At 38.6% G+C, this 22,808-nt stretch overlaps 2 protein-coding genes across 5 annotated transcripts in view; one reads left to right on the top strand and one right to left on the bottom strand.

The window, feature by feature from the left end:
• The first annotated feature begins 1,678 nt into the window (after positions 1 to 1,678).
• On the top strand, positions 1,679 to 19,022 carry serf2b (small EDRK-rich factor 2b). Of its 2 annotated transcripts, XM_085153783.1 has the most exons (3): positions 1,679 to 1,836; positions 2,598 to 2,706; positions 3,512 to 19,022. In XM_085153783.1, exons 1-3 carry the CDS (start codon positions 1,830 to 1,832, stop codon positions 3,576 to 3,578), a joined length of 183 nt encoding a protein of 60 aa, XP_085009909.1. In that variant the 5' UTR covers positions 1,679 to 1,829; the 3' UTR covers positions 3,579 to 19,022. The 2 variants fall into 2 exon arrangements, with proteins under 2 accessions (XP_085009909.1, XP_085009918.1); XM_085153792.1 differs by lacking the exon at positions 1,679 to 1,836 and having other exon boundaries at positions 2,591 to 2,706.
• The window catches only part of sema4bb (sema domain, immunoglobulin domain (Ig), transmembrane domain (TM) and short cytoplasmic domain, (semaphorin) 4Bb), a 67,363-nt gene continuing 60,167 nt past the window's right edge, over positions 15,613 to 22,808 (bottom strand). For all 3 annotated transcript variants that reach the window (XM_085153763.1, XM_085153769.1, XM_085153757.1), the window contains exon 15: positions 15,613 to 22,224. In XM_085153763.1, coding sequence (XP_085009889.1) covers positions 21,452 to 22,224 — 773 coding nt within the window. In that variant the 3' untranslated portion in view covers positions 15,613 to 21,451. The remainder of the gene's footprint in view (positions 22,225 to 22,808) is intronic.

Below are 22,808 nucleotides of genomic sequence, written 5' to 3'. Positions count from 1 at the left end.
AGTTTATAGTTTTACTTTGCCAAATGAAAAGAGTCACATAACAGGAAATAAAAGTGAGTACGAGGTAGCAAAATTATTCAACATGCGGTCACTTGGAATCAAATCAAATCTGATGCTAGAGAAATGAACCACAACAAATTTTAAACCTACCTCCTGTATGTATTAGATGATTTGAAAATTATGAAAATTATGGTGCCAGTCATATTCTTAAAACAAATACTACTGTAGACAAATCCAGGGTGCAAAGAGTTGAAATGCAAGTTTTATAATATGTCTTCTGCCTCCTGCTGTTGATCAAAAGACCAATTAGGCCAATCAGGAGTCATTAGGAGTCACTAGGATCATCTTTTCATTGTGTGAAAAGTCAAAATCTATAAAAAAATAAACAAAAATATAACAAACATTTATGATCAGCGCTGCTTTATAGTTGGAGATGACTTGTAGCCTTTGTATCCATGATGAAAATATTTGTGTGCCATCATTTACTTTAGTATAGTCTGCCACCTACTGGCTTCTTTGCAGTAAGCTTTTCAAGGAGTCACCAACTGTCTAGGACAGAGGTCAGCATTCAATACTAACAAATGTTTTGGCCAAAAAGAAAAAAAGGAAATCTAGCTAAGGACAGTCAAACATGTTTGGACAAAAGCATTCAGCCAAATCTTTCCATCTACCTCTGAATATTGGTGTTTTTGGTCACAGCCATGCAGTCTTCCTTTATAAATATTTGAGAAATTAAAGATGTAAAGTGTATAGAATGACACCATTGCACCAAGTTAGGTCATGAATTTTCAACTCTCTCAGATAATCCACAATCAGCTCTAAGTGATATTACTGTAAAGTGGAAGGGCTGGTTCTAGACCCTTAATCTGGCAGAACGGTCATTCAATATTTGTAATCACCCTGTGCTAAATCTGGAGTGGTGTGCAAGAATCTTTGTAATGTTTAGGTTCTCATTCATCATGTAATACCACCAGAGCGGCAGCTGACTGACTAAACCATTGATACAAGGCAGACTAAATTCTGATTACTGTCATCTCTTGGCATCCTGGTACCTTCTCTATATTTCTCCACCACCTCAAAGCGAACATCAGATCTGGAGTTTCATTCCTTCTTGGAATGAAGCCGTACTGCACACAGATTCTTAACTCTCCTCTTTACTTAGCTTTAGTAGCTCTTTACCATAACCTAATGGTTTGACTGATTAACTTTATCCCTCAGTATATAATTATTTTTTTGGCTTGTATACTGAATTTCCTATTTTCCTAGTAAAATATAAACCACTGAAGGGCATGTCAAGACTTTTTCTGTGCTGTATTTACTGCATATACTTTGTACTGTACATACTCCTTTAACAGTTTTTCCACCATTTAAATTTTAACACACCGATTTTGCAGTCCTTTGCTGCCTCTTTCCTAACCCTTTTTGGTAGCGTCATATTCACAACGAGCATACATTTGAAAGAAATTTAAAAAAAAGCGTCATAATTTGAACATTTTGTATACGGTTCATTGATGGTCTTTGTATTTTTTTTTAACATGTGGACTACATGATTTGCAAAGTCCTTGCAAAATGCTAAAAAGTAAAAAAAAATTTTTTTTTTGAAAGTCACCCCTTTGCAACTTCACTGTCGTGGCATGTTGACGACCAGACTTGACGCATGCGCAGTCCCGTGTGGCTAAACGGAATGTTCTGGTTCTCTTGCGGAAGTCTCGCGCATATTTGGCTCGCGACCAAACTGAAAAACAGCAACGGGAGCGTCGAGGAGGGAGTCAGCGGCCCTTTGGCTGAGCTCGTCTGGATTTTTGGGGGAAGAAGACTCGATCACTAAAATGACTAGTGAGTACCGACATTTATTAAGCTCTGAGGGATTCATGTATTTGGTCGGATGCTTGTTTTCCGTGTTTGTTATTTTTGACCGATGGTTGTCGTTGATTGACTTGGGTTCCGTCTATTTCATGTAACATACATTATCCTATTTGACAGATTCTATAGAGGATTGTCGTTTTGGGCAATAACTTAAGGACGCGATTAATTTGGCTGTTTTATTTGGTTTAATTAAGGGCATAGACTTTTGCTAACATGTGTTACATAACGTCCCGTTGTACGTGTGTTGGCTTTGGGTCGCTTGTTGTCCGGGCGTTACTCTGAGCCCTGGCCTGTATGTGTGGACGCAATACAGAAACAAAATATGGGTGTTCTGGTCTAAACGCAGCTTCCGTGTTTTTACTAGTAATATATTTTTTTTCAATCCTGCACATGAACTTGGAAAAACCACGATAGCAGCGGATTCTTTTGATGCCCTCTGTGCTGTTGCTCTGGTTAAGAAAATGCTCCGGAGCGCCTCTCTGCCACGTCGGCTGCTTTTGGGCGATGCACCATCTTCATATTTCATCGTGCAGATCATAGCATACTGTTTTTCTTTTAACTATTCGACTTGTAGACACACACATTTCCTTTTTTTTTCTTTTTTAAATTCAGCTTGTGTTTTACTTCTTTTTTGCTGGAAGCAACTTAAGTCAAGTGTCTCATTATAAGGCGCAGCTTTTTCATCTGATTTGTTGTTGTTGTTGTTTTTACCCTTTTTATTGACATGACAGGAGGAAACCAGCGTGAGCTTGCACGCCAGAAAAATGCTAAAAAGCATACTGAACAGACTAAAGGCAAGAGAAATGAGGATGGGCTATCTGCAGCTGCCCGGAAACAGAGGTAAGCCTGCACTCTGCAAGAGGTTAAAGAAGTGTAGGATGCACACAAACTAAACAAACCAAAGCATAGTTTTCTAAACAGCACAAGGTGACGGAAATGGTGCGCATGTTAAAGGTAAAATGTACTAACAATTAGAAGAATTCATTCGTTTGTTTTTTAAATATTTTATTTTATAGTTGTATTATAATTGTCTAATTAAAATGTGTACATTATTATATAATATTTATGAAAATACAAAAATTATAAATGTGTATATTACATATTTTATACATCATTATAATATATATTCCAAGGTTTATTAATTCCATACATAATTATTACGTTTTTAAATAATTCTTAATTAAAAAAAAATTAAGGGAAAAAAAACCCTGTAAACCATATTCAGGGGTGTCTGGCTTTTTCACTGGAACTTTTGTACATGTAAGCACTGGTTCTTGTATAGTAAAGGCAATGAATCAGTGTTGTCTTACCTAACAGAAGTTATTTATCCTATATTTCTGAACCTTTATTAACAACAACAACAATAATAATAATAATAATAATAATAATAATAAAAAACAAACACACAAAACCATCTTATGCTTGAGTAAATTAAACCCCACCAAAAATCCCCAAAACAAACAACAACAAAAACGTGTGTTGCAGTACTTTAGGCAAGGAATTTGTCTTTCAAACAGTTAGACATATATTACACATAATGTGACTGTTTGTGTGTGTGTGTGCACGTGCGTGTGTGTGTGCACGCACATTTCAGTCTCCTAATAAAGCTTGTCCTCTCTTGAAATGTCTCCCTTTTCTCCTCCAGGGATGCAGAGATAATGCAACAGAAGCAAAAAAAGGCAAATGAAGCAGGGAAAGGAAAGACCAAGTGAAGAATGAAGTCTTGAGACAAATTCAGCTCGGTGTCTCAAGAACCTGTTCAGCATTCTACCTGATATTTATAAGAAAGGATCTTTTAATTTTTGTCCAAACTCAAGAATCCAGGATCTGACTTTCCTCTCTATGGCAAATGACATTGCTTGTTGGATTTGTTGCTTTACACGATGAAATTATGTCTGAGCAAGTTAGCGGTTGTGTCACTTTGGTGCTGCATGCAGGGGCGCATCAGTGGTGTAAGGAGCAGAATAATGATGAACAATTCTCAACACAAAGCATCTGTGTAACAGTTGTGTATTTTTGTACAAAGATGTCCCCTGCTGGTTTCAAATAAAGTGTATCTTTTTTTTTTGTTTGTTTCATACTTGTTTGACTTATTATCAGTATGTCAATATTAACAGTGAGTCTTTTACCAAAGGACCTTTGTAATGGTGCCCCATGTAGGTATAGACTGAGGGACGATGTGGGGTCATAAATGCAGCTACAAAAGGCCTCGCTCCAGATGTGTTTATAGCTGTTTACTTGTATACTAGAAGGGAGAAAACAGGTCTTGTAAGACAGTGTTTACAAGGCTTAAAATTGGCTTAAACCTGGATTGAGCAACAAGAGCAAAAGATTAAAGATATATGGAAACAGTCCACTATGTGTGGTCATTTATGACCATAGCAACCATATTTACTTGAATTGTGATATTTCTAATTGTAAAAGTGTATCCTGCCATTAGTTATTCAGTCTACTAATACAACTTTTCATAGTTGGGGTAGGGTACTGGAGAGCTGTGTTGGGGTCATTTGTGACCTTGGAAATGTTTGGTTTTTAACATAAACCTTGGTTTTGTTTGAAATTTTATATTTCACTTTTGTAGTAAACCATGGTTAACAGAACCAGCATCAACACCAGAATCATAGTGAACTGAAAGTGGGTGTTTAGGGAAAAAGACACTGAAAAAATAAATAAATTGGATCCTGAAAGAAACATACTGTTCACCCATAAAACTAAAAGGTAAACAGGAAATGTTCTCTTCTCTCATTGTGGTTAAACAGGGTGTGTTTTTGTTACTAGGATACTATGTGATCCAAAGTTTTGTTCTGTAATGCCTATTCTTAACATCTAAAAACCTTTCCCTGAGAAAAAACACATAAAGCTAAACTGAAACATTTTCAAGCAAAAAAACTAAATGGAAAAGGGCAAATCCACCCAGAAAACTGAAACTAAACTCAAGTGTAGGTGTGAAGTATTGTACTCCATGTAGCATAGCTTAACGCAAAATTAGTGCGTTCCTATTGACTATGGTAAAACATTTCTTTCTCACTATTTTCAAAATGATATTCATAAAATCTCTGACTCTTCTTGCGAAGCCACCAAAACGGTGCTCAGAACTGCACTACTGAGTGTTCAATATGCATTTGTTCAAATAATAAACATATACATAAATGAATAAAAGAAAAATTGAGCTCCAGAAAGAAATAGCTAACTTTCTGAGGCCATCATCAGTTCCAGCGTGCAGTAAATAGAGACAATAAATGTAGTGAGATTAGGTGAAGGTGTGTCCCTCTCGATTACATTGAAGATCCGCATAACGAATTTTTATGTTCTATATTGTGCTTGCAGTGGACAGGGGAGCCCTCTATGAACCTAAACAGGATAACCAAGGTCACTGAAGGTTTGTGTCCACAGTATGGAGCTTTTCTAGAGTTGGTCATACTTGCTGATGATCAGTTCATCAAATGCATCTGAATAGCAGCACCTGGCTATAGTTGCCCGATATATATATGTATATGTCATATATTGTCATCATTTAAATAATTTAAGAACCTGCTGAGCTTCAGATGATTTTTATGCACTGATGCATATAACTTTATAAATAAAAAGACAATTATTCAATAAGAATTCATTGAATTAATTACTCTCATAATCAAAACAAAGAACTCTCTCTCATAGTCTGTTTTGTCCTTGTGTCTCTGCATTCTGGTTTTCTCTCTTTTTGAGGCCGATGGTTCTGCTGGAGGTGTCTTCCTGTAAAAAGGGAGTTCTTCTTCCATGCAACTGCTACTCATGGAGGATCACTGACAGCACTCGATATGGTCTTCTGCTGCTTTGGGCCATTGTTTTCCAGGTTCCATGTGTTGTGTGATCAGAGATGCTCTTCTGCATATCTTGTTTGTAACGAGTGGTTATTTAAGCTGGCTATTTTCCTCTGACATCCAGCATGAACATGGCATTTTCATCCAGAGGATTGCTGCTCACTGGATATGTTCTCTTTGTCAGACCATTCTTTGAGTAGAGATGGCTGTGTGGGGAAAATCACAGTGCCACATGTGTGTTCACATGCCATGAACAAGAAAATGGTCTTTCATAGCTGCTTAACGTTAATGAGAAATGACTGTTTTCCTTTTCTTCCTCCACTACTCATGCACTCTTTCTCCTCTGCCTCTCAGATTCTTTATATAGATTGTTAAAGTCATGCTGGCTGGGCTCTCTGACCTGGTGTGTATTAGTCAAATTAGTTACACAATTAGGCAATAAAGACAGATGAGTTGTTGTGCGTGTCACTGTACAACATGTTTTGATTTTAGTAAATTAGAGTGTGCTTAGAGCTTTATAGGAGTAAAGTGATCTGTAAGCCACGACTAATGTGACGAAAGCTATTTAACTTATGACAGTGAGCATTTAGTTAAGAAGAGTTTGTGTTTTATCAGTTAGGGAAATAAAATATAATAGTATCTAATTGGTTTCCACCTTATATAAGATACATAACTTGACGTCAGGGAGAAGAGACTTTGTGCTCTGCTTGTATACAAAGTGTATACTTTGCTTGTACAAACAAAGTGTATCGCCAGACAGCGAAGCGCAGCAGTGGCATAGTTCCACCACTAGGTGGAAGCAAACTCCATTGTATTTTTGAAAACAATTATCCAGTAAAGGAAATCCAGACTCTTTTGGGATATATTTTATGTTGCGTTCTCATTGCTCGGTGCAGGGCTAAGAATCAGTAAAAAAAAATTAAGATATTTTAATTGCTTTACTGAAACATCTGCCTCTCTTGAATGCAGATAACCCGCTGGAGCACTGCTGCTGTATACTGGCCAAATCTAAGCACCAGAAAGTCCATATTGCTGATATTTGATTGCATGCAGCTCTGCCTATTTATAGTCAATAATCGGTGTGCCTACTTACTGAAATCCACCGACTTTCTCTCCTCGGGTCTCAGATTACAGGGCGTATAATTAAGTCACCACTTTAGCTTTTTTCCGTCTCCGATAGCAGGAGAGCAGCTGAAGAGCTGAATACTGATGAGGAGCAAATGCTAAATCAGCAGGTTGCTTAAATTCAAGAGATTTCAAACCTTATCCGCTCTCATCCACGGCGCTCTGCTTACAACTCGAAACAGATCTCAGAAAAATTCAAGCATAAGGCCCAACAGACTGACTGTGGGTTCTGGCAGGTTTTCTTAAAACAGACCATGAGAGGAGCTCAGAAGTAGTGAGAGAAGCAGAAGTCAGCTCCTCTAATTAAATTCATCTCTTTAGGCTCTCTCTGCTGAATTTATTGAGATATGGAAGCTTTGGGGAAAATGCATTGTTGTTGCAGGGCTCTTGCTGATAGGAGGGTACTTTATTTATGCTATTTACAACATTAAACTGCTCAGTGTCAAAGCACAAAAATGGGCAAGATGTACTGCAGCTGCTTAGATTTACATATGTTAAATATGGGCTCGAATTATCCAAAGAAAAGACAAGTGCTGTTTCAACTAAATTTTAACTTTAATTATACATTTCACAATTTTAAAAATGACCCTCAGGTGCACTGCAGGTGAAATTTAAAGAAAGAAAAGAAGCTCCAGATAAAAATAAATGGTACATCAGAAATGGTCTGAAGCTGGTCACTGTGCAGAATGCTTGTGGTAACTTATGTAGCTGAATCCCATCTCTACAATGTGTTTAAATGATTCAACAATGTTAAATTGTTATGAAGATTCAATAAATTTACATCAACAGCTTAACATTCCCATTGAAACACAGAGCTTATATCTCAGAATGGCAGGAAAACTGAATTTAGACTTGGATGGACTTGGAGGATTTAAGATATCTCCCTTTCTTCAAGAACCATGTACAGCTCATAAGATCCAGTCCTGATATTTTTCACTCTCAGGAGTCAACAGTGTAAGGCTGTGGTTGTATGCAGGAGCTTAGCTGTGTGAATATTAGAGCACAAAGCTTTTTTTTGTCACCTAGGCTGAAAAAATATTTTTTTGGAAAGGAAAACAGAAAATTCTACCAGTTTTGATCCCATTCCAGGCTGCAAATGGACTAATTTTTAGAGAGCCTAATGGATACGTTGGCAAAAGCGATATTGGTCACTTCAGAAAGTATTTGGAGCCCTTTACTTTTTGTACTACATTTAATTTAACATAACTAAAGCTATTTTCCCCTATCGGTGTATATTCATGGATAATAGATAGTGACAAAGCAAAACAATGTTTTCAAGTATATTAAAATTGTGCTCATTTAATACCGATAAAGAAAAATAAAATCAGCATCACTGCGCTGTATTACCACAATGTCACACAACTGGTAGTTAAAACTGTTGCCTCATGACAAGGAGATCCTGGGTTTGAATCCACCTGCCAACTGGGGTCATCCTCCCGACGCCTGCTGGAATCCCTACACGTACTTCCTCCCATACTCCAAACACATCCATATTAGGTTAACCGATGCTTCTAAATTGGCTGTAGGTGTGAATGTGAATCTGAATAGTTGTCTGGCTCTCTGTGTTGGCTCTCCAGCACACTGGCAGCCTCCCCAGGGTATACCCTGCTTTTTGTCCTGTGACAGCTGGGACAGGCTACAACATATTTTTTGTCTGTGTACAAAATTCTGTTGGGTGTAATTCTGGGCTTTGGCCCACTGACACACTCCTGGACACTCAGTCCTGAAGTACATGCAGGGCTGTTTTGGTTGCTTCGGGTCACTGAAAGAAATGAAAGATGAATGCCCGATGTTTCCCCAGCTCACTGCACTTACATTTTCCTGTGTTTCACCTCATTCACTGTGAAGCTCTTTCATTGCATGATTCTCCCACCATACATGCGTCGCTGCATTAGTCAGGTGGGGAGGAATAATGGCCATTAATAGTGCTTTTAGATTTGCCCAAAGTATTTATTTTTCTATTCTGATAAAAATCTAAAATAAAACAGTTTTTGCTTATTCATACAGAGTCTTTTAAAATCAAGTTGACTGTCGTATCTTTTGATTTACATCAAGCTCCTGATTAATGAAGAAGACCCTTTTTCTCAGTTACTCATCTTGGGTGGATGCTGAGCTCTCTTCCAGCTCAAACTGGAGGCCTCTGTGCTTCCAGGGACACCCAGAAACCGTTTTATACCTTTGCCCTGATCCAAGTCTTGGTTACAGAGAATTTCTGGGACTTCATAACTTGATTTTTTTTCTTTGTCCTTCAGCAGGATGGAGGTGAAACATCTTCAAGCAACTTAAAGAAGTCCAAGCGCTTTTCTTTCCAAGCTCTTTAAACTACCATGACCTGGATAACTGAGAACCTTCACAGACCCCAAGTTTTTTAATCATTGTGTCAGTTTAAGTTTATGATTTGTAATTTAGAAAAAAAAGCAACATGTTTTTAGTCCATTGTTATGAATAATTACATACAGATTAATGGGAGGGAAATGACACTTTTATCAGTCGACCAATAGATAGTGGGGCGTCTTCTAATTTTATTTATTTTATCAATTGAAATCGAAATCCACAGCAATATAAAGTGGGCAAAAAGTGAACACTGGTGCACTCTTCCTGAAGTGACTATACGAGCAATGTCACGCTTGTCTGCTTACAGCAGTTCCACACAACCTTATGTTACTCTGACAACATGTGTATACAAGGTTCTCCATTAAGAAGAAGTGTGATTATCACATCATCATCATCATATAGCTGATAAATGTAGCCACAGGCAGGTACTCCTCCTGCTTCATTTTTTCAAGGGTGAAAGCAGCACCGTGTTTCAACAGCCCTTTAAACAAGATACTGGTGTGCCCATTTATTTGGATCATGACTGCACGAGGAATGATGGATGTTATAAATTATGTATCTAGTTGATAGCAACAACGTGTACACAGCGCCTTATGTTATCACAGAAGCTGTCTCTTCAGAGTTATAATACTACAAATAATGACAGGGCAGGAGGAATATGTTATCTGTAAGCTCTCAGGCGCACCTCAACCTCCTACATTGTTAAGCTGCTGCTTCAGCTGGAGTAAATGAAATCAGACATGTCTGTAAATTTTTAATCATTTTATATCGATCCAAAGACATGTCAATGCATAACACTGCACTGATATATTGTAGAGAGAAACTTTTCCAACGATGCTTCGTTCTTTTAATAGTTTTCTTGATGCGTATCCTAACTTTTACACACGACTACGTCTCATGATAGAGAATTGAAACCTGAGGCTAAAAGAGTATCTCTGAATTATAAAGTTTGCCAAGAAGCTGAAAAGTAAGCACAAAAATGTCTGCAGGTTGGCAATAAGGACTTTGTATCTGCATGAGGGGAAATCTGTGGCCTCTTAAGATCCACCAGACCATTAGTGACCCATCTATTCTTATGCTTGAATAACGTCCACTCTTTATTTTGTAACTATTTTCCCTGTTTTGACAATCCATGTGAAAATTCTTTTAAGAGAATAACTTTAAGATCAGAGTCAGGGTATTAGACTTCCTTTCAAATCTAACATCTCCTACTGTCTGAAACAAAACACAATCCTAGCCTCAAATGGGTCACTGGTCATTTGGTGAATGCTAAGAAGGTAAACGTAGTGTCGACATTAAAAACATCATAATTCATATCTGAAAACAACATAATATCTGATGGATCCCAAACCCTTTTCATACAAATCTATTATGTGTAGTTCGAGATACGTTCATAGGTTTTTGCACAAGAGTATGTGTAATTTTGCCCCTGTATCCCATGTAAAGACCTCTGTACTGTTCTGTTGCCTTTGCAGTATACGTTGGGTGTTTATCCATTTGCACAGTGAAGCACTGTCCAGTTGATTTTCAGCATTTGGCTGAATCTGAGCAGAGAGTATAGACCTGGACGCAGAATCCATCCTCAGCAGTCACATACTCAATAAGCATCAGTGGCCCGGTTCTGGTGCTGAGCTGGTGAGTGCATTCTTTCTTTGTAAGAATGCCGCCTGATGGGTTTAGTTGTGTTTTTCAGTTTATTTTAACTGACATGTCTTTGGTGTACAGAGGCAACATTTAAAAAAAACCCCAAAAACCAAAAACAACTTCTGGACCTAACTGTGACTTCATAAATCGACTAACAAACTGTTAATATGAACCTGTGGTTATCATTAAATCAGACAGTATTGAAAATGAAAAAGTATTAGCATAAAAGGGATGAATATTAATGGTTCAACATTATGTTAAATTCCAGTGCATGGAGACTCAAGAGAATGACTGCTCTTAGTTTATTATCTAACCAACAAATAAAACTCCAAATTCATGTTTTTATCCTTTTCGTTTGAAGCACATTCATAATCTGGACATATTGCGTTAAGTTTCAAGTTCCAGTTTTCATGTCAGCTACACTAACTTTGTACAAGGTGGGTTAAAAGTCAACAATATTAATATTATAATGTGCTTTTTGAAGGGAGTTGAGTTGACGTATGACCTGGAAAGTTGGGTCGGGATTAATTTAAAAGATTTTCCAGTTTCCTTCATGGACTGTGAAAAGTAAATCTGCTTTTCAATTTCACTATCAGCGAAGCGTTGCCATGAAATGTTCAACGCAATCGCAGCTGAAATGCACGCTGACTGTAATTGTTTTCAAGGCTGCTGCAAACAAAAGGCACTTTTCACAGTGCGGTGATTTGCTAATAATGAATAGCAAATTACCATCTTTGCTCTTCATCAAATGCTTGGTGACAACAGATGAGGTGCTGGTGTTGAAAGTAAATGGGATCTGTCACAGGGCATCAAAAGAGAGACAACATGCAGAGAAGCAGTGGGAGAAACAGAAAAGAAAGGCTGACACAGGCGTGGGGAACAACAGTGAGAAAGAAAATGCCAGGACAGCGCAAAAAGCTTTTTATTTAATTATCTGTGAGTCATTCTAGGGATGGATTTGAGATGAGAGTCCTCTGCCCAGTCACAGTCAGATCTTTACCAATGTGACCATCAGAGCTTTTGCACACGTGAAGTCTGTGAAGGGAAGAGGCCTATTATTCCCGCTAGCAGCTGATCTCTATCACAGCAGGGGTGTTGAGCTATCAGCAAGGTGAGATTTACTCACAGTGCACCACTGTGTCTGAGACTTTCCTGCAGAAGATTTTGTGCTCAATAATACTGGTTTTGTCTAAACAGATTACCTACACTGGGATGACCATAAGCATCCACTTTCACATTAGTGTAGTTACTTACTGGGTGACTTGCTTTCTTTCGTTTTAGAGCCCATCTAGTGCAAACAACACATTTATTTATTTGTTGAGAGATTAATTTGAAATTGCTATAAAAACTAATGTCAAAGTTGTATATACAGCATCTGACGGAAAGCAGGAATAGTTCAGCTCTAGTTTTCTTTGGTACGCAACTTAGAGAAGAAATATTTCTTAACGATAAAACATTTGCTTAGTTAAACACACGGACTTTCTGCACAGCTCTTTGCTCCATACAAATTTACCCAGTTAACTGCAAATGTGAGTTGGAAGCAAGGCTGAATAGGCCTATTAAGGTAACAGCAGATTGTTCCAGTCACATTTGAAGAAAATCAGAAAATAAAAGCCCTCGCCAACATTTATTCTTACAATAAAACAGTGAATTATCAAGGTAAATAAATTAAGAGATATGCAGAGCAAAGCCCTTATCTGCCTTGGTTTGATGGAAGGTTTGTCACAGAGAAACGAACAATATCAAAACTGCAGAGGTTGTGCACTCTGCACAGCACAGCAGCACAACAGAGGAGCCACATTTACTCCCAGTTCATTTTCTGGACTCCTCTTTCTTTGCTTTTCAGTTGGCACCTCATGCAATGCAACGCAAATGCAAATTTGCAATGCAAATTTAGCCATTCCTCATTAACATTGTAGAAATCTGCACATTGTATTAGTTTCAAATGAATAAAATCACCAGATCACTTCACAGACAACTTTATCACTGAGTGGAGTGTAGAGGACTCAAATGCAGGACAGGAAGACAGGCTATGTAAAACAAAACTAAGCTGTTTAAAGAACAAAATCTAAAAACCAAAACAAGAATCCAGACCAGAAACCCATAGGAAGCAAACAGACACTACAGTGAAGCCCAGAGACAAACAATCTGACAAGGACAACTGGGGAGACAGGACTATTTATACAGACTGGGCTGATTAGGGAATGAGAAACAGAAGGAGAACAAAACACAGGTGAGGGTCAAGACAACCATGACAATTACAAAGGAGGAAACAAAGTGTGTGAATGTGTGAATGTGTGAATGTGTGAATACCTGAATACCTTCAAAGTAAAACAGGAAACAAGTAAAAGACAACAAGAAAAATAAGAGTGGATATCTCAGTGGGAGAAACAGACCGCCAACTAATTACAGTAAAGCTCAAAACCCTGGATTACAAAACTGAAAATCCTGAATAAATCAACCATAAGGTAACTTCAGGAATTACAATACACTCTCAATACACCAGAATCATAGAAGAATCAAAACAGGGATCCGAAGACGCCACAAACAAGCAAGCAAATATTAAAACATTAAACAGTAGAAAAACAACAAAACAGAAACCCAAATTTAAACATTATTAAATAATATACACCAAAACCCCAAAATACCACAAAACAAAACAACATTTATATCTGATTTGGTAGATAAAGAATCCGCTAAAATTTATTACTGGAATATGCACTAATGGGGTTAAATATAGACAAAACAAAACAACTCTCACCCTGAAACTTTGGAAAAATGTGATTAACATTATCATGTAAGGAAAAGAAAGAGAAAGAATATAAGTTGAGAAATAATTTGTGTGTTGAAGATAACTTATCTAAAGTTCAGAAGCAGGACTATACTATTTACCCTGTCCCCAGTGGGACATACAGCTGCATGTTTTCTCCACTTAATGCAGTCTTGGCCTTAAGCACTCTGCCTTCACTATACTCTTCCAGGGGGTCTCAGGCCTGCCCCCCTTTCATTTTCCAACAGGGGTCCATTTCAAGGCAGATTTATCTCACTGATAATTTAAGCTATCTTTGACGTTTCAAACATGGTTCACACATTTCATGGCACTGGCTGGATAGTGGTTATGGGTCCTGGATGAGCTTTCATCTGAAGCTGTCATAGTGCCAATAATCTGGTTGGAATCCTCTGCTGGTACACTGGCTGTTGATGGTGTCCTTATTGCAGTCTCTAAAGATGATGGAGATGTAAGCATGTCAGGAGAGGGACCACATCCCCAAGTACCCCCCTATGAGTGTAGGAGCAACCACCAATCCTCATGAAGACCTTCCACAGAATGCAGCTTTCGGTCGATCTCATTGCTTTGTTATTGATAAAGGTTTAAATTTCCATTTAATTTTTGCCAGTGAAATTAAGATGAACTGGTTCAGGGGTGAATCTTGTCATATGATCTATTGGTACCATTGTCTTTTTAAGTTTTCAGTAATGTTGGTACCACATACCATATTACCCCTGCCAAATCAGAACCCTAAGCCTTTTCTGTTGCAGTTGTTCTCAATCTCTATGTTGCTGTAAAATCTTAAAAGTGGCATTCACACAGCTCTAGAAGTGCGCACAAGTTGTGATAGGAAGAGAATACAAGCCCAGTGTGCTGTGTTTCAGTGCATTTGTAAACATGAGCGATGAGTAATAAACCTGGTTTCGATATTCTCTGAATAAAATATGCTTCAGTGAGAATCTGGTATTTGAGGCCAGATGGCCAAAATTTACATTCAAAAACTGCACTCAGTCACTAATTTTAAGCACTTAACCACCGCCTGGAGACCAGCGGCAGGTCAGATAAAAGCTGTCATTACACAACAATGACAGATGATATATTTTTTCCTTTCTCTGAAGAGACATCTGCAATCTGGCCCTTTTATAAAGCAATAAATTGTGAATCATCCAAACAACCTGGATGTTTGCAGATGTTTTGTGAAAATGATGGTCGGCGATACAGAGCACACATGTTGCAGGATCTGAATACTTTAGGCTTCTCATATTTCTCTAATATCCTCTGTCCACCGTCTTCCTGTCTGTGACCCGAAAATCAACCTTGGTACACTACGCTAAAGGATGTCTCAGTTTCTAAAAGCATCTGGAGGATAGAGGAGACAGCACGAAGACCTATAATTGAGGGTTCACAGGTGTATCTTTGAGGAACTGTATAGCATAGCATATTTAATAGCGTGACACATTACTACACCTTGTTATGTATTCATGAAAAGTGGCCCTTAATATGAAAAGTGTCCCAAAATGGTTACAGCTGACATCATTACATGCAACTCTAGCTTGGTCATGATTTAAAAATGCATCATACTGTTGTGTCAAACACCATATTTAACTGACATCACATTAAAGTAAGGCTCAGAGGTTGGGATCTCTCATTTTGTTAAACTGGTGCTGCTTGATTCTCTTCTTCACCTCTCCTCTTCCTCTTCTCTCTTTCAGACCAGTCTCTGTAAATCCTAGAGATGATTTTGTGGGAAAAGTTTGAGTAGATGAGCAGCTTTAAAAATACACAGCCAGCCCAGCTGATATCAAAAACCATACCATGTTCAAAGTCACTTAAATCACTCTTCTTCCCCATTCTTTGTTGCTCATTTTAACCACCTTGATGTGCCTAAATGCACTGACTTGCTGCCACACTCACTGCACATTCTCATACACACACACACACACACACACACACCTTCATACATCAAGTTACTTTTTGCACAACCAGCTGTCTTTGTTGCACTTTTTTATTGCACTGTTGTGTCTGCGTCGTTTTGTTCTGTCTGGTGTTGCACTGTTTTTGTTTGGATTTGGGTTGTTTTTTTTTGCAATTTTTGCACACTTGCATTTTATGTAGTCCTGTGTTGATTGTCTGTTATAGGTTACATGTTGCGCCATGATCTTGGAGGAACACTGTCTCACTTCACTGTGTACTATAAATGAAATGAAATTACAATAAAGCTACTTGACTTGGAAAAAAAGTGTGACTAGCTGACTAGATATTTGTGTTACCAAGCAGTTGAACAAGTGCAACAAGTGGTTTGACAAGTAGCACTAACATGTAGACTTTAAACAAAGATGGGCACCTGCTCGTCGTCCTGCTGATGAAAATATCTGATTCCAACATCATCTTGAAATTTATTGCCAATCCTCAAGGTTCACATTATTTTGCCTCTCACAGACATAAAACTGGATTCGTTCTCTAGTTTTAGGATTTGTGTAAACATCTTATGTGTTGCATTTATATAGAAAACGTGCAACTCTGAGCATATTTAAAGTATAAGGTTATATAGAGTCACTGCTTTGTTTCCACATCTAAAATGTCACAAGAGCCACAAACAAAACCGTAATCTGTAGCGCAAAAATGGACTTCCACATGCATGTGTCAAAACATGTATTTATTCATTTATTTAAAAAAAATTAAAATAAAGTGCCTTTTATGTACAATATAATAAAAACAACAGTCACAATCTCAATGATACAAAAAAATACAGTTCACAATGTTATTTGTACACAACAAATAAAAAAAAAGAAATCATGCAGGCAAGACCACATTTGTCTAATCGTTATTCAGTCAACTAAGCTTATGATGTTCGATACGCTGAGGCGAGGCTGTCGCCGTCTCATGGCTGAGCTGATATGGAGGATCTGGAGCTGTGCTTGCATCTTGTTCACGTACTATACCATGCAGCACAAATGGTTTATTAACTGTATGATGTTGTTTCTTTGCATTTATGACTGAAGAAATAAAATCCTAAAAAAGATGTTGCAATGGATTGCCTACTTAAGCCATTTTAGGAAAATATACTGCAGTAGGTGTTCTACAAATATATAGTTGGCTACATTCATATCCAGTACAGTATGTTGCATTAATAAGGAGCTACTCAAAACTGTTGTACTACTGTTTGCCTTTTATGGAAAAGGCCCATCATTGATAAATATGCAAAGCTATCACACAGTATATATTTCATCTAAGCTTATTAATTGGCAAGGTCCAACTGCATTTTAACTTCAGCATTTCTAAACGAGATCAGGTGGTGAATTGTTAAATAGGTGACCTCACCAGAGGAAGTGATGCTTCCAATGTGTACAGTACCATTGTTTTTTTCTTAGATGAGCAAAGGCTGCAGAATGGTACAAGATTTTGAGCAGCTCCCAGTCTAGTTAGCAGGTTAAGTTAATGGTGGCTTAGGTGAATTTGTAAATCTACTGTTGACCCGTGTTGCATTGTGGAGTTAAACATGCCCACTGAGGGCTACAATCACGCCATTCACCATGTTTCTGTTGGTGAGGTCACTGCTGGGTAGTGTACAATGTGGCACGTGGCTAAAGGCAGAGCAATGTGATATCCAAAGGCATTTTATGCTGTGAAGTTATCCACCAAACAAATCAAAGCAGGCTACCAAGATATCATATAGTTTAGAAAAATCTGTGTTAGCAGAAATGGAAAAACACAAGCCTTCTGGAATCAGTTTCATTTTGGTTATCCATCTGTTGGCAAATGCAATACTGTGGTTTGTTTGCTCTGTCTCAGCTTGCAATAGTTTTGGAAAAGAATATTTGTTTTCTTGCTGAGAGTTAGATAAGATTGATATCGCGCTCGTATTTATGCACTACAGCTAGAAGCCTGATACCCCAGCTTAGCACAAAGTCTGAAAAAAGGAGGAACCAGCTTGTCTGCTCATACCAGCATATGCAAAGCCAACGGCAGAAAAGACTGCATCTGTTTTTGATAAATAGTCTAAAGCCAAAGTGTGAAAAAATGATACATTTTAAGGGAACTTTTTAGGCTGACACCTAAAGAACAATTTGTCTAATGGCTACTTGAGGCTGGACCCAAAGATAAGTTAATCCCCATGTCAAAACTCCCAACTTCAAGGCAGAAATAATGACTTGAGTAATTTTCCTGTTTAAATTCCATTAAAATGATATTTATGAAAGTGGCAGCTTGAATGACAGATCAATGCTGACACAGGCGCTTGTAGCTGCTAGCTGTATGCTCGTTGCTAAAATGAGGGGTGTGCTATGAAGGTTATAGTTTCGCAGCCATTTTAAGCAAAAAAAAAAAAAAAAAAAAAGAGTTTTCAGAATCATAGAGGAGGCTCTCCTTTCACCTGGCTAGATCACTGTGGTAACGTCAGATGAAAATAGAACCCTAACCATAATTATACGTTTAAAGTTTCAAGTTAAAATAGTTATTTTATTTATGACATGCTTCAATGTCTGATCTAGATTTTCTTTTGGGAGTCGTGCTTTATATAAACAACCTGCTCAATCATTGTAAGTCATTTTTAAACTATCAAGTTTCAGAGTTTGAATGTGCAGCTGTCATATGAGAAATAAACAGCAGCACTGAAACTGCAATAAAAAAAGTAAATACAAGTTGAGTTTATTCATTTTGCCACTTGGTACCCTTGTGATGATCATGAATTCACAAGATTAACAACTTTTGGATTATTACTGTCATTTTCTTTGCAGCTCTGGTTTAGCAATTTACTGTCATTTTCTTAAATAATAATCTTTAGAGATGTGCCCACTCCTCTCATAATGTGACTGGAGTAGATGTGACTCGGTTGATCCATTTCGAGTGGAAGAAAAGCCAAATGACACGTGAAAAGCCTCTTTTTGCATGAGCAGAACCTGAAGCAGAGAGCTCGCGGTAACACTGAAAGTTGATAACCATCATTGTGATACTCGTCACCTCTGACGCAGGTTTTAGGTTTTGTGAAGCCCACTAATGCAAAGACTGGCTACGCTGAACTTGTTTCATAGTTCAAAGCCGTGGACCTTTTAATTATATCTGTGGTGCATTTTGAAGGTTTTAAATGCACCAATAAGACAAAAATTATAAAATGTTAAAATCAAGGCTTCAGAAGAGGGCTTTAAAACCAATGGGTAGACTTGGTCCATCTTTTTTTATTATATACGGTTCATAATGGCAGACTAAGATTACCTATGGACAAAGTCAGACAGAGTTTCTCCCTTTTAATGCTAAGCTAAAGTAACTAACTGGAAGCTGTGGCATCACATTAACTACAGGAAAAAAAAAAAGATGTTGATCTCTTCATCAAACTCTCATCAGTAGCATGAAAAAACCCCATCTCTGTCCTGCTTTGATGTGCTTGAGTGAAAACCAGTCCAGATGCTAAACTAACAGTGTGGTCAAATGTTTTCTAAATTAGGCAGTAAAGCACTATTAAAGAAGAAGAAGAAGAAAAAAAAAAATCACCAGTGTTCACTCTCTAGTTTCACGACTATCTCTACAACACATCTTGCACAAGGTCCCTTAAAAACACACAATATTAAGCACAGGTACTGTATATACACAACAAAAACCTAAGAAACAAAGGAAACACTGACCACTGTTGCGCAGTATGCTGTGCAGTTACTTTGTCAACTTGTAGCAGTTACATAGCATTTCATCTGCTCAGTGTTTGAAAAAGCAAAGTTTTGATCCTGCATGACACTGGAATATATATTGTAGGCTTACATAATCAATACAGTGACCTGGTGTTGTAGTCTAAGACATGTGGTGCCATGTTGTCCTTACGGCTGTGTAAATGTTTCTCATTCAGATTTACACAACATGATCGGAGTTCTGCATCTTTGGAAAATTCTGCTCGTTAAGTCTCAAAAGTCTAAGCAATGTGGGTGCGAGAGTGTTTGCGATGGCTGCACTGGTCCCTGTAATAACTGATTTCTAAAAATTTTGCTTAGCAGCCATACCGTCCACCTCAGTAGTTGCATTTCTTGGAACAAGCTCTGATTTTAGTGAAATGTGCAAACCTGTAAGTATTCAACACCCTGATTACTTGTGCTTTCACATTTATGTCACCTCGACTTCTGACTGAGTGTGGCGAGTCTGGGACCTGTAACCTGGTGGGGGCGGGGTCAAACTGAGCTAATACAAAAGGTCTGTGTATCTATGCCATGATATCATACAGCTGTAGTCTGGACAAGAGAACTCGCAACATTTCCTTTCCCCTACAGCAGCATTAGTTATTACTTATTCTGTAAGTTTTACATTTCGAGTGGGTTGATTAGCACTTAAAGTAGACAAGCTGAGCTCAACCGTCTCAGATGTGTCTCGGTGAGATGGCAGAAGGAAAACTGGAATATTTTCACACCTGACAACCACATGGAGCGTAATCGCCATGTAAAACATTTGGCCCCGGTTCAAAATTTACAACAATTATTTTGCCCAACACAGTCTGTAAAGTCTGCCATGAGCTAACAGTCTTAGAAATCCCCACCTTGCACTTTACATTTATTTATTATTAGTCCCACAATACTTTTAGCGAAACCCATCCCCTGGGTCTGTCATCATGTGCTCTTTGACAGTGATCAATGCTAACACAAAGCATGAGATGGGCATGTGAGAATGGCACTATTGCATTTAGATAAGACAATCAAGTTATTTTTGTTTAGCTTTTTTTGGCACAGTGCACAACGATGATTTTGGTGCTGCCCCAAATGTGGTGGAGGTGTAGCTGTCCCCATTTCTTTTTGTTCCTTTGCCTCTCTGCACTTGGAATTTCAGTTCCATTAAAACAAAACAAACAAATACGCACACGCACATAAAAAAAAAAAAAAAGGGGGCAGCTGTTTTTAAGTCCATTTAGAAACCCATCATGGAATCTGCAGGTCAACACTCAAGAGCAGGGCTGACTCAGATGAGCGAAAATGCAACCGTCTCTCTAAATCATCTGTGGTGCAGTTTTGTTTGAGTGAAACAGACTTTCTCTCGACAACAACATACATTCAGGAGGTAAACGTCAGCATATAGGCGTAGCATCGTATATAATTACACATATTCTATCATCTTAACGTTGCAGTCCTTTTTCATTGAGACAGTGGTGTGGCGTATTCTCCTCCTCCGCTTCAGCTTTCATTTTATTTATCCTCATACAGTCGTGACGTTTATTCAGCGAATGGGGACAAATGTGTTTATGACTTGTGTCCATAATGCATGGATCTTAATGAATATGCATTTCATGTACTATAATACTTCTAAACCTGAACTCTTGGTCACCATGTAGCTGTAGCTTGGCTCTAGTGTGCATAATAACAGACGTGTGGCTGCCACACTCTGCAGAGAATGTGCAAGATTACTCAAAGAGGGCTGGGTAAAATATAAATATTTTTAAATTCGCTGTCTGTGGTTGTAATAGTATATGATGTATATCTAGACTAGACAACTTTTTATTGTTGCATACCTAAAAAGACAGTGTGATAAACATTGGAACTAAAAGGTCTTCTGTTTATCTTTTTATTTATTTTTTTTTATCCCCCATATTGCCCAGCCTTATGCTCACCCACATATGGTGTTAGTGGCCATGAGAATGACTCCAAGAAAGAAAAAAGTAATGTGTGAGAATTATTCTTAGCAGCTGCCATGGTTCCTGATCCTGGCTCAAACTGGAGTATTGTGCTGCTTCATTTTTTTCTGCCTTACACAGCAAACCGGACAGACCTCTGGCTTCGGAGTGGAAATGACTAAACAAAATGACCTCCACACTGATCACAGAACTAAGATGACAAAAATAAAAGATGTGCTGTGATATAGGAGGATGTCTGGGTCTCCTCTCCTTTGCTCGGTGGCCTGTATCCCTCGTGAAGATACAGGGTGTCGTCGCTTAATGAATGCTGTGCTCTCATACGATGGAGTCTTTGATCTCAGAGCCTAACCTCACTCTGGGCCGAGGGCAGGTTGGGGAGTATTCCACGTGGCTCTCTTTCAGGTTAAGCGGCCGCCTGTCGGAGGCCTCGGAGAAGCTCTTGCTGTTATCTGGCGAGGACTCGTGTGTCGGTGTGCTGCAGATGTAGTTGTCGTTTAACGTCTGGTAGCCCTTGTGATCTGAAGTAGAAACGGGGATTGTGTTACCGTTGAGCGGTAAACTCTCTGTGGGCTTTCCAACTATCCGTGGCTTCTTCTGCTGCATGTTAGGGCACTCGCCCTGCTTCAGCATGGACTTCATGTGGTCACGGTTCCTGTAGATGACGAACAAGGAGAACACCACAAGGGAGAAGGCCAACAGAGCGCACACCACAATCAGCTCGTTCCAGTACGTCTTCGTATGGACCTGCTCAGAGCGAGACTCGCCAGGCAGGATGATGGTCTCCTCGCGCATGATGTGAGGCGTGCGGGAGTGACCAATCAGAGTGGTACTCTCCTGGCGTGGTTCTGCCCTCACACAGTAGTTGGCCAACAGCTGGTGGAAGCCCTCCTCTTCTGACCAGCACTGATAGGTCTCAATCCTTTCAGACTGAGCCACAACTACCAGGTTTCCCTCGGGGGTAGCATAGAGGAACTGGCTGGCGCTATCACTGTAACGCCACCTCCTCTGTGCCAGGTTGGACCGCAGCTTACATGGCAGGACTCTAAATGTGTTGGCTGGGATGGTAATGAGCTGGCAAGGTGAGCCACCTACAAACAAAAATAAAAGGAATGTTGTTTCAAAACACTGAAACATGCCAGTAATTTGACCAACTGCATACCGACTCGGGATGCAATGAATCTTTTAACCCACAGTTTGGTTCAGACCTCAGCTGAGTAGGGATTGAATAGGGAAAGAAGAAAAAAACCACTTGCATGATCACTTGATTAATTACTGGCAATTAGCAATAGCATATGTTAAGACCACTAAGCCTATATTTACACACATGCTGTGTAAACCAACACAAAACATCCTTAATAAGACAGACAGAAGACAGAACATCTAACATGAGTTTTTTTGTGTTTCTATCACAACTCATCTTGGTCTTATAAACCTGGCAGTCATCATGAAGAAAGTCTCATTTAAAGGTGTAGTTTCACATTCCAACAATGAGGGGATCAATTAATTTTAAGCTACAGCCAGGACGAGTTAGCTTAGCTCATTAGCTTAGCTCATTAGCTTAGCTCATTAGCTTAGCTCATTAGCTTAGCTCATTAGCTTAGCTTAGACCGACTTGAAAACAAAGAATGTAAACAGAAAGCATGGCTCTTTTCTTAAATAATAAAGAACCACC

This window comes from Neolamprologus multifasciatus, chromosome 1 (genome assembly GCF_963576455.1).
Source record: "Neolamprologus multifasciatus chromosome 1, fNeoMul1.2, whole genome shotgun sequence".
Lineage (NCBI taxonomy): Eukaryota > Metazoa > Chordata > Actinopteri > Cichliformes > Cichlidae > Neolamprologus > Neolamprologus multifasciatus.
The sequence above is the reverse complement of the archived record's forward strand: the minus strand, read 5'-3'. Positions and strand labels throughout refer to the sequence as shown.